Consider the following 12863-nt stretch of genomic DNA (forward strand, 5'->3'; position numbering starts at 1 on the left):
CTTTCTTTCTGCTCCACAGATATAAAGTAACTACATCCTTTTTGTACATGCTATTTTTTGAATGGATTTTACAGTGAATGTGTGTGGTGGTGGGTGGGTGGAGTGGGCAACCTTTTGCCTGCATTTCAAGACCCCTAATGATGCAGCCTGTTGTGTAGGATGCAGCCTGTGCCATTTTGAAAGAAATGCTCTGTTCTCTGTGTTGCCAGCAGCTTAAAAAACCCTTTGGAGTATACTAGATGCTCTCCTTGCTGATCGTTAGAATTAAATTTTTGGTCACCCTTGGCAACCATATTTGTGAACCACTGACCTTGGAGAAACAGAACATGGGTAAATGGCCTGGGATTATTAGCTTCAGAACAACTGTCAGTATTACATGTGTGCCTGCTCCAGATTTTAAATCTGTCTAAATGCACCCAAAAAAGCTAGAACAAAGGTTTTATTTACTTATGTTTCCGTTTAGGAAATCTGTAGGGCAGTGATATCCTTTGCCAACTATAAGCTGTTTTTCCAATATAAATGTGATTATTACCTACATTTTGGTTGTGGTGTGTTCTCCCTTTATGAACATAACACTACTAATTAAGGAGAAACTATTCTCTTTCCTTTAATCACTTTTTCCACAAGACAATAATCAGATGCTTCTGACAAGGTAACAGCTGTCTCTGGTTTCAAAAAAAATCAAATGTTCACTCCATACATATCCTGGCTGAACTTCCTCTTTATACATGCAAAATAACATGGTGGTTGTAAGAGTCTTGTAAAATAAGAATTTATAGAGGGGTGGTATAGCTCTAGGAAAAGCTGCAATTCAAATGCATTAAGGATATTAATTTTTTTCCAGCACATTATTAAAGTAATAGTTGCTGGTCTAACAGCCTCTTGGATTCTCTGGCTGATGCCCTTGTCCAGGAAATCCAGAATTAAATGATAAAGCCCTTCTTTCTCATCAGTTTGGCAAGTTACTACATTGGAGTTTGGAAGATGCAGGAATAAATAAAGGTTTCACTGTGTCCATTTTCTTACATTTGCTTCTTGGTAGTCTTTCTGCCACCATTCTAGCAATTTTGGTGTCTCTGTTCACTTAAAGATAATCTACAAAGTAGTTGGTCCATTCAGATTTCCTGAAATTGGTTTGTGATATACCTAAACTTTCTCACAGGACCTGAAAGAAAATTTACTGGCTATTCTTTTAAATTGAGCAGGCATTTCTTGAATGATGGGCAAATTCACCCATTTTACCTCACAACAACACTGTGAAGTAGGTTGTCTCAAAATCGCCCTAGGATATTTTAACTAACTTGAGGTCTGTATCCTTTATCTTGGGTAGAGTTAAAATAGTGCATTTAAAAACTGAGCGGGAGCTTGCTTGCCTTTCTCTTATATTGATCTGATTCGTTTTGAGCATAAAATTGAAGGCAAAAAAAGTTACTTTGAAAAAACAGCAAGAGGTCATATGCTGCCAGTGCTCTTCAGAGGTTTGCGTTAATCAGACAGCACAGTATCTTCATTAGGTAATGGGTAGACATTAGACAATGGTTGCATTTGCGCATCATGCTAAGCGCAACATGGGAAATGCACCTCAGTGAGCGTTGCTCATTCCTTTTTCCTCCTCTGCCTGCATGGTTAATTAAACATTGTAATGAATATTAACTATGGTTAGCTTCAAAAAAGCCAACTTCAGACCATAGTTGCTGACAATGACTTGTTTGAAACCAGCCATATTTAAGACTAACTAGTTTGCTGGTCCGGATGACCCAACAAAGAGTTAAGTAAATATGGAAGCTTCTGAACTCCTGTTACCTGCCTGGGAGGAAGGGGGAGTGCAAAAGCTCAAGGCTGGCTTCACATGATTTCATGTGACATATGAATGTAACAAGTAAGAACAGATGCTTACTGAAATCAGTGGAGGCAACTTCAGTCTCCTAGCTGGGGCTCCTATGCTGGCATTGGATTGCATCCTTAGTCCTTTTAGGTGGCTAATGGAAAGAGGTTACAAAACTGGATTTTTTTAAACACTTGACTAAGGGTCTGAACAAAGATAGTAGATGGTTTGCTCACTGAAAACAGTGCTCTTCATAGTGCTCTATCAAGTGTTCTGTACTGACTATTCTACAGTATATTTGTCACGCCCCGATTACTTCAAACCTTGTTTACTATAATCCTGTTACCTTGAATTTTTGTTGTATTAACCTTGGTGTTCCTCAGCATTTGTATTTATGTAGCAAAATGCCTAAGAGAGCAATCCTATGGCCCCTAGACAGCATCTAGGGAAAACAAGATATTTCGGATTCCTGGATCTGAAGCTGCAGACAACCTTAGAGCCAGGGAAACAAGGTCCCCACCCCCTTGTAGCTGGCATGGAGAGAACCGTGCCAGCCACTTATATGAGCTCACAAACGTAGAGGGTTGAAAAGGGGAATGTCAGCAAGCAGGTCAAGGAGGAGACTGAGGACATAGGGATCCAAGTTATCCCCTGTCATCTCCAGCCTCTATCCCGCCTCCTCCCCAAAGCCTTCTCTGGAAAGGCAAAAACGCCCATCTAGCTAAAATGCAAAGTGGGAAGCGTGACACGCCTCCTGCTCCACATTGGATACTTGTAAACTTACGCAAACCCAGGGTGGGTCCGATAGGATTGCACCTATTGTGTGTGAACTGTGATATCCTTAGTTCGTATCTTTTGTTGTTTATTCGTCCAGTCGCTTCCAACTCTTCATGACTTCATGGACCAGCCCACGCCAGAGCTTTCTGTTGGCCGTCACCACCCCTAGCTCCCCCAAGGTCAATAGCTTACCTTGGCCATAATTGGCTTCAGCCTCTCCATCTGCAATATAAGGATAGCAGTAATGGTGGGTTTCACAAGTTGTAAGGGTTACCAGAAGAATGCATGTGAAACACATTGAATATTTCATATATACCGTGTAAACACTGAACATTATTAAAACTCATAGAAGTGGAGAGGTTTTGCATTTTAGAATTTCTCAGGATGAAGGTATTTTTCAGTTCAGGAGCCCAGGATAGAATGCTTGGGGAACATCCAGCACTTACTGTTTCATAGCAAAGCATTTCCTAAGATGTAAGAATAGCACCGCTTGGATTATGTGATAATGCTTAACTGTCCTTCCTGTTGGATAGCCTCCATAGCTCTGTAAAATCTTGAGTGAAAGAAGATGGTGAAAATCTCTTCAGCTATACAGCTCTCTCTGCTCACTTCTGGGACGGGGCTTAGCTTTTTTATATGTCATGCAGTGTGCAGCGTTGCTGAAGAAGTTTGGTTAGCTTCCAATATTTAAACTCTCTGAATGGATGCTTTCCAGGCATTCTCTGTGGCCCATTTAAGCGACATTTCTGTGCGAGAGAGCACATTTCTTACTGTGTAATATTGCACAACTTGTGGTTAGCTCATATTCTCTGGACTTCTCCGCTGCAAAATTTGTTGCTGGTGAAGCATACCCTGTAACAAGAGCTATCAGTTGGATGCATGCTATGAATCCAGAGGAGTTTGTTCTTTTTATTTCTCACCCCCTTTTATTATTTTATTTATTGCTGATTAGTAAAGTTGGCAGTAACAACCTCATTTTAGAAGCATGACTACATGTCATTTATTATATTTTGATAGAGCCCAAGACCCAAAGCTCTCTGGGCAGTTTACAAAGATTAAAACCCTTAAATACAATATTGTACATTATATATATAACAAACATATAAAGAGACAAGACACACTCACACCTAACAATTTTAAAAATCAACAAAAAGAAATCCAGGGCCCAAATTAAAAATCTTATCATATGGTTCCAAATGCCTGAGAGTAGAGGAGGGTCTTAATGTGACACTGAAAAGGTAATCATGTTGGCGCCCGGAAGGTCCTCTCCCTTGCTGCCACTTTCTGAGCCTCTCTTAATGCTTCATTATGTCCAGTACAAAGTTATGGTTTCTTTCTTGAGGAGCGAATATAAACAAACATGGTGCTACTATTATTTCTAGACTTTTGGATGTTATCTTCAGAACTCTGCTGGAAGTTACCACTGTGCTGCTAGCTTCAAGCTCAAATATAGGGATCATTTTACCCTTTTAACAAATACTTTGTGCTTTATTCTGTGATTCAGTTATCCTGTCTACCAAAGCCATTGCACCCTCTTGCAGTCGGTGAATTTAACTATAGAAAGTATATTCCTACTGTGCTGTTTAGCTGCAAGAGCTTTCATTTGCAACATGGGTTATTTTTTATTGATATAATATTTCATATTTTATATGAAAACTGTTTGCACTGTGCAGGAGTGTCCAGTGTTTTAATCACATTCAATTGCACAAATGTGCTCTTGTGATGGGCAGGATTATCTTTAGGTGTGTAGAGTGTTAAGGGAAACAAGATGAAATAGTAAGTTCTTCACTATATTTATTTATTTAGAATATTTGTATACTGTTCCACATCCAAGTCAATAATAATAAATAAAAACGCCACGTTGAAATCGCTATTTTTAAAGAAACAGAGTTCTGATAAGACTGCAGCTGGTCACTCAAGGAAGGCTTCCTGAAATAATGTTTTCAGGAGGCGCTGGAAGCAACTTCACATTGGTGTCTGCCTGATCTCTAAAGGCAGGGGATTCCATAGGAAGGGGACCCACCATACGAAAGGCTCTTCTCCTGGTGGACTCCAATTGGGCCATAAGTCTATATGTGAGGTAATCTGTAAGTCTCCATAAATCTGAATCTATCTTCAACTTCTAAACCCCGGCCAGTAACTAACTTTTAACAGTGGCGATAACTGAGCATGAGGTGAAGGACCAACCTACTGATTCACCAATTAATCTAAGACATAGGTGGAGGACTCTAGAATCCTCTCTCCCACAGTATGAGCAGCAACTGAGCCTTTAGCAGAACCCCTCCCTTTAAGCACCTCCAATATTCGTTATCATTCCCCTGTGCCTTAGCTTCAGCCCAGCTGAGCAGGCGAGGTGTAAAAAGGGAAGAATTTTTCCAACGTTCCTTTTGCTGTTCACACTGTAGTAGATGTAGCCTTTGGCTGTCTCTTCGCTTGGGATTAAGTGGATGAGTTGCATAATAGTGGGGAGTGAGGAGAAGAGATGGACACCCATGGGATCAGGGTTGTGTTGGGCCAGAGAAAGTTCAGATGTCAAGACAAACTGCGGCTAAAGAAAACCAGGAGGTGTTCTATTTAGGAGTGCAAGAGAGAAGGGAGTATTAGGTTGCTGTTCATTTGTATGTGTCTAAGGCATTCTGAACCAAAAATCCTCTTTCTGGAATTCTGTTAATGTATGCTGAATTTTCAAATATGACTGCTTATCTTTATCACACTGGATGCAACAAAGAATACCGGAAATGGGGGAGTGTTGATTTTTTTCTGCAAAGGAAATGTTTCATGTTGCATCTGGATTCCCCATTGTGTACATGGTGTTCTCCTGGTTAGGAGAGAACATGAAATACCTGGATCATAATCTATACAAGAAAATCAATGCCAATAAAATATTGGCATTTATATTCATTTAGTTTAACTTATATTCATGTAATATATTTTGAATTAACTGGAAGGTTAGTCTGTATTTTGTTTCTAGAAAGAATGTATTTCAGTCGATATTTTATGTGGCATTACAAATTGTTCAGTGTCTCAAAGTAACAGTTGTGGATTTTTTAACCAGTTAGTTTTTAGGAGTCTCTAATATTTTAAACCTAACTGATTGTGGTGGTCATCTACTTATAAATAATTGTTAGAAAAGTGGTTAAGCATAAACAATGTGATCTCTCAAACATACATTAAGCATTTGCCTTTAAAATACTTATTCATTGTCTCTTAGATGGAGCAGCTATCAGATGAAGAACTTGATCATGGTGCAGAAGAAGACAGTGATAAAGAAGATCAGGATCTGGACAAGATGTTTGGGGCTTGGCTTGGAGAATTAGACAAACTCACACAGGTTAAGTCATGTTATAACACTTTATGCACTCAATAGCAAAGGAGATCAACCTTTCTTACTCAGTAAAGATATATTGCTTCTTCCTTGCTAATATGTGGACCATATTGGTAAGGAAAGCTAGCACAGAGGAAGGTTGTGATGTCATACAGTCGTACAGCTTCTCACTGCGTTACTGGACAGAGAGCAGAACTGTCAGCTGACCTGTTTGATGAAGAGTGGTTTGTGCTATATAATGCAGTTTTATTGCAGTGTGGTTAAGGGCTTGTTGTAGAAGAATGTTTGGAAGTTCAGTAGGTCAAACCTGTTAAGAAGTTCTGTGATATTAGAACCTGGTGCTTGCAGTTAAAAGCTGCTTGCTTTTGATGGAAGGACAAACTGAGAAGTTTGTAAAAAGATAACTAAAATAATGCTTAAAGCTTTTAAAGAGGGTCTTTACTAATTAGATTAAAAATGACACTTGTTAACCTTACCTGTATTTTTGTTTTGCTGAGTTGGTAGTAAAGACATTTTCTTTTTGCTCTCTTGCATTCCATCAAATATCTGGGATGACTGTGTGATAATAGCTCTGCTAGAACCCACATTTTATAGGCACATGAACATGCTTATTTTATGTGTACATAGATGGATTTGGGACACTGATTTACATATCTCACTTCTAAACAGGACATGAATTATGTATAAAATCGTAGGAATACTGTATAGACTAAGCTTTTTTGTATATATCCATGTGAAAATGAAACAGTTAAGGTGCACAAACTTAAACATGTGGTAAATATTATGTGATAGAATAGAATTTGATAGTATCTAATAATCTGCTCTAAGTTAGCACTGCAAACTTAAATGCAGTTAAGTCTGAGTAATTGTCAAAAAAAACTCTCCCATGGTAGTAGTGAATTTTTTAAACTCTTAAAGGATATACCTTCTACTACAGAAAGCTACATTAGAATGTATTTCTTTTGTTGCTTGCTAATATTGGGGGGGGGGTTAGATTACTCTTCTATTCGTGGCTAAATGACTTTGAATGTTTTGTTGCCATTAAATGGATGTCGGTAGTATTTTTTTTTTTACTGATAAATAAACATAGGAGGAAATATCTCTTTAGATTTAAACAACACAACTACAAAAGCAAGCATTTACCAATGTTTGAAAAAGGTTCATTTATGGTTTACACTATTGTAGCTTATTTTGCTTGTTTTTCCCCAATTCCTTTAGAGTCTGGATACAGACAAGCCGATGGAGCCAGTAAAGAGATCCCCTCTTCGCCAGGACACTAATATCGCAAACTTCTCCTATCGCTTCTCTATGTACAACTTGAATGGTAAAATGAATTACTAAACGATTTTTAACTAGAATGGGAGACTTGAATAACATACATTTAAAGTGAATTTGATCACAAATCCCATTGGGTATAAAATATCCTGCTCTTGATAGCATGGGGATAGACTGGTTACAATACTAACTCAGGCTCAATCTTTTTATAAAAAGTAGCATAAGGAGGATTACATAAAGTTTTAGCACTATTTAATAGTCTTCAAAATAACGAAAATGTGCATCAGGTAGTTCCATGATTAGGGATAGTTTTGAAAGTAATGAGGAATCACAGGACATACATACCATGGGAATTGGATACTCCTCTTAAGTAATCTTGAAAGTACAGTTCCTGAACAGGATGTTTTATTAGAAGCAGTTCTAATAATATCAAGACTAGAACTGGACAGCCCTTATCTGCACAGAGATAGCCTAGCTACAGTTATCCATGCTCTGATAACCTCTCGTTTGGATTACTGCAATGCGTTATATGTGGGGGTGCCTTTGAAAACGGTCCGGAAAGTTCAACTGGTACAAAACAGGGCAGCACGGTTACTAACAGGGACTGGCCGATGAGACCACATCACGCCAGTCCTTTTCCAGCTTCATTGGCTGCCAGTCCAGGTCCGGGCCCGATTCAAAGTGCTGGTATTAACATTTAAAGCCCTAAACAGCTTGGGGCCAGGCTATCTGAAGGAACGCCTCCCCCCATATGTACCTGCCCAGACCCTAAGGTCATCCTCAGGGGTCCTTCTCCGCGAGCCCCTGCCAAAGGAAGTGAGGCAGGTGGCTACCAGGAGGAGGGCCTTCTCTGCTGTGGCACCCCGGCTGTGGAATGAGCTCCCTAAGGAGGTTCACTTGGCACCTACATTATATGCTTTTAGACGCCAGGTGAAAACCTTTTTATTCTCCCAGCATTTTAACAGTCTATAAAAAAAATTAACTTGGTGTTTTAAATTTGTAATTTTGCAATGCTGCTGTTTTTATCTGGTTGAGCTTTTATATTGTATTTTATATTATGGTTTTATACTGTTGTTTTATACTTCGAATGTTTTTAATTTTTGTGAACTGCCCAGAGAGCTCCGGGTATTGGGCGGTATAGAAATGTAATAAATAAATAAGACTAAAACTTGTTTCTAAATGAAAATGGTATGACAGGAACTAAATACTAATTGTTATTCACTTGTGAGGATTTAAAACAACATTTCTGAGGTATTAGATTATAACGTAAGCCAAAAGTCTGTTTAAACCTATTACATTTTGTTTAATACAAGTATGAAATAACACATTTAGTGGAAAATTGAATAGAAAATCTTTCCAGGTTAGATGACACCTTGAAATACAAAACAACACACACAAAATCATCCTGATATTTAGAAAATTTAGAAATAGTCATTAGGAGTGCCTAATGACTATTAAATATTTTATTTTTAATAGATTAGTTTCATTGCCATATATATGCGTCCAGTTCTGGGCTCCACAATTCAAGAAGGACACAGACAAGCTGGAGCGTGTTCAGAGGAGGGCAACCAGGATGATCAGGGGTCTGGAAACAAAGCCCTATGAAGAGAGACTGAAAGAACTGGGCATGTTTAGCCTGGAGAAGAGAAGATTGAGGGGAGACATGAGAGCACTCTTCAAATACTTAAAAGGTTGTCACACAGAGGAGGGCCAGGATCTCTTCTCGATCCTCCCAGAGTGCAGGACACGGAATAACGGGCTCAAGTTAAAGGAAGCCAGATTCCAGCTGAACAGGAAAAACTTCCTGACTGTTAGAGCAGTATGACAATGGAATCAGTTGCCTGGTGAGGTTGTGGCCTCTCCCACACTAGAGGCCTTCAAGAGGCAGCTGGACAACCATCTGTCAGGGATGCTTTAGGGTGGATTCCTGCATTGAGCAGGGGGTTGGACTCGATGGCTTTGTAGACCCCTTCCAACTCTGCTATTCTATGATTCTATGATTCTATGCTTCCTCTACTAACTGATAGATAGGCTTTCAAGCTGTGTTCAAAGGGTCCCTGAGGATCCTCAGTGGGGGGGGAATCAGCTTGCCAAGCACTACAACCACTGGGGAGCTACAGAGGAGAGTTGAATATGAAGCCCAACAGACCTGGTCAGTGCCCCACCTGAACTAAGAATACATCCAAGGTCATGCATCCCTGGAATGCAAAGCACAAGGGTTCTGTAGCAGACATTGAGTTTCTCAGCAGATAAGTCACCATGGGCAAAGGCAGAACAATGGAAAATCGCAGCCATAGACTGACCAAGTAAACTAGGCATCAGAACAGTGTGATGCTTTATACACTAGGGGCACGGTGATAAAATTTGAATTGTTGATCATATCCTTGTCTTTCACTGCAGAAGCCCTGAATCAAGGAGAGACTGTGGATCTTGATGCCCTCATGGCAGATCTTTGTTCCATAGAACAGGAGCTCAGTAGCATTGGTTCACAGTCCACAAACAGCGCATCAGTAAAACGCTTTGCAACGGAAGCAAAAATGGGTCAGAAACCACCGGGGGGTGGACGACTTGCCGCCAAACACAGTAGCATGAAAGGATTGTCCTCTTCCTCCTCTGGTCGGGTAACAAAGCCTTCACATGCTATCTTTTCTCTGGATGACATTACTGCTCAATTGGAGAAGGCATCTTTGAGTATGGATGAAGCCGCTCAGCAACCTATAATGGAAGATAGAAAGCCTGTAGTTGCAACCCAGCATAGGAGAACAGCATCGGCAGGTACTGTGAGTGATGCTGAAGTCCGCTCTATCAGCAATTCCTCGCGTTCCAGCATCACGTCCGCAGCCTCCAGTATGGACTCCCTTGACATTGATAAGGTGACAAGGCCTCAAGAACTGGATTTGACTCAACAAGGGCAGCCAGTTAGTGAGGTAAAGTATGATCCATTCTTCATAGTAATTCGGTTTTTTAAAATGTATCTCATTAGTCCATCTCAGTGCATTTGCAAAAAATAGAAAATTAAAAATAATGGGGCAAGAGAGAATTACTCATTTTAAACTTTTCCTAGAGAGAATTTCTGCCTTGTCTTTCTCTAGCATCTTACTTTCATGTGGCGTGTTTTGTTCTGAAGTAGTAAGGCACTTGTTTAAATGCTCAGAGGTATAAAGTATGGCAAGGTGAAAGAATTTGTATCAATACCCTGGACAGCCTTTGCCCCTTTATTTATGAGCAGTAACCTTATAGTAACACTGCTTACTTATTTGCGCAGGCGAGGAACTGAATAAGGACTTCCACAAGGGAACACGGATCCGTTCCTCTAAGGCTATGAAGCATATTTTATATAGGAACATGTTAGACTCATAGCTCTGAAATGGATAAATATTTTAGTGTTGTATCAATTCAGTTTACATTGCATTGTCCTCTGATACTGACTGAGCTGGTGTGGTAGCGTGGAACTTTCCAGCTACTCAAGAAGCAAACTGATAGCCTTTAGAAAGTCACGCTTCTCAATTCTGGGAGGATGGATAATAATTAGTTGGGGTCAAAACTTCATACAAGTCCCAAGGAAGGAGGCGCTGGTCGAATTGGCAAGCTAAATTTGACGAGCTTCCCCAGGCAAACTAAAGGGAAATGAAATCAGAGGCAGACTGATTAAAGAGCAAGCAGTGGAGAGACTGGTGTCTGAGGTTAGGGAAGATGGAAAAGACAAGACTGAGAAAAGGGCTTAGGCAAAGATGACAGAATGTAAGAGAGCTCATGTGTTGCATAGAAGGAGAATTATGCCAACCTTTGCTTCTACCATTATGCCATTATGAACCTGGCAGTCTAAAGGGTGTATGATGTCGGTACATTGAATTTCATATACTAAACTAACTAGCCAATTCTTTGGCTGCAAACTTCAAACAAAGGAAATTGTGTTTTCACATGTTCAGAGAGGAGGCTTCCAATGCTTACAATTTAATTTCCTTCAGTCTCTTGAATGGGTAATTTTTAAAGTCACTGTAGCCCTTTAGACTAGGGCCAGATCTACACCAAGCAGGATATGACACTTTGAAAACAGTTTAAAAACTGTCTATGGAGTGTGTCCTGGGCCCCAGCAGTTGTCACTACTGTTATAAACTGTTTTAAAGCAGCAGTGTAGATCCTGCTCAAAGGTCTAAATATGCCTTTCTGTGCAATGTGTTTCACAAGCCATAGGAGGCAAATGTGCTCTCAAAGAATGGTATTGTGTGCACCCAGGATTTTGATTAACTTACTGGGCTCTTTACCTTTGTCTGAAATGGTTTCTGCTGGCGCAGAAAAGAAAAACATAGAAAAATGTGGGTTCAAAGTAATATTTGTATGCATGTTGTGATGTACAAAAAAGAAAAGCAAAAACTATTGGCTGGGGGTGTTCTACATGAACACTCTATTAATAAACAAATCACTCTGTCCTGATTGGCTCAGGGAAGCCAATCAGGACAAAAATGGGGAACCTAGATGGAGCATTCCTCCCGGACACTCTACAATCCTCATGATCTATGGGAGAAGCCTGAGCATGTGCAGGAGTTGAGCAGCAGGCAAAGTCAAGCTGTACCTTGGGTTTGTTGGGTTAACCACTGGGCTGTTTATGCCATAAACAACATAGTGGTTCAGGTTCACATATAATGCAAAGCAGCCTACAAAAGAGCCCAGTGTTCAAACCAAGGGCTGTTGTGACATGTGAACTTGCCCCTGTATCTATCAAGCTGTCCTAGACTAGCAATAATTGTTAAACGTTGTAATTGTGCCAATGTTTAGAAATTATAGTTGTAGTGTAGTTTTTAAAGTTTTGGTATAGATTATTACTCTTTCTTCAAGAATAGCAGAAGCAAAATCCCGTGCCTTAAAATTAAACTTATATCCTCATTGAAACTTTCTGAATTGAAATATTTATTATTTATTTATTTATTTAGAATATTTATATACTGCTCCTCATTGAAAAAATTTCGGAGCGGTATACAAGGTAAAATGAAAATAAAAACAGAATAAAACAGTTAAAACAAAATTTAAAAAGAAGCAAAAAACAACAACACAAAAATTCAAGGCTGCATGTTAAAGAAAGGCTTCTTGGAATAAAGATGTTTTCAGGAGGCGCTGAAAGGAGTACAAGGTTGGAGCCTGCCTGACCTCCAGAGGCAGGGAATTCCACAGGAGGGGCGCCACCACGCTGAAGGCTCTTCCCCTGGTGGATTCCAATCGGAGGATGGATCTAGGTGGAACCACCAGGAGCAGGCCCTCGGATGACCTCAGTGACCGGGCAGGTTGGTAAGGGAGAAGGCGCTCTCTCAGGTATCCTGGTCCCAAGTTGTTTAGGGCTTTGTACACAAGTACAAGAACCTTAAACCTGGCCCGGTAGCGAATAGGCAGCCAGTGCAGTTCCCTCAGCAGAGGAGTTACATGCTGGAAAGGGGCAGCTCCAGACAACAGCCGAGCTGAAGCATTCTGCACTAGCTCCAGCTTCTGGAGCAGCTTCAAGGGCCGCCCCACATAGAGCGCGTTGCAGTAATCCAATCTTGAGGTTACCAATGCCTGTACCACCGTGGTCAAGCTATCCCTGTCCAGGAGAGGCCGTAGACAAGCAGCCCTGTCCAACTGGAGAGATTCCATTTTAATCTCTTCCATTATGCAGTGACTAGAAAGCCT

The 12863-nt window shown here is 40.3% G+C and overlaps 1 protein-coding gene across 1 annotated transcript in view; it reads left to right on the plus strand.

The window, feature by feature from the left end:
* Positions 1-12863, plus strand: part of RAPH1 (Ras association (RalGDS/AF-6) and pleckstrin homology domains 1) — a 78380-nt gene that overhangs the window by 25762 nt on the left and 39755 nt on the right. The window contains 3 exon segments of the mRNA XM_063116157.1: positions 5814-5933; positions 7146-7251; positions 9603-10129. Coding sequence (XP_062972227.1) covers positions 5814-5933; positions 7146-7251; positions 9603-10129 — 753 coding nt within the window.

The sequence above is a fragment of the Elgaria multicarinata genome, chromosome 2, assembly GCF_023053635.1.
Source record: "Elgaria multicarinata webbii isolate HBS135686 ecotype San Diego chromosome 2, rElgMul1.1.pri, whole genome shotgun sequence".
NCBI lineage: Eukaryota > Metazoa > Chordata > Lepidosauria > Squamata > Anguidae > Elgaria > Elgaria multicarinata.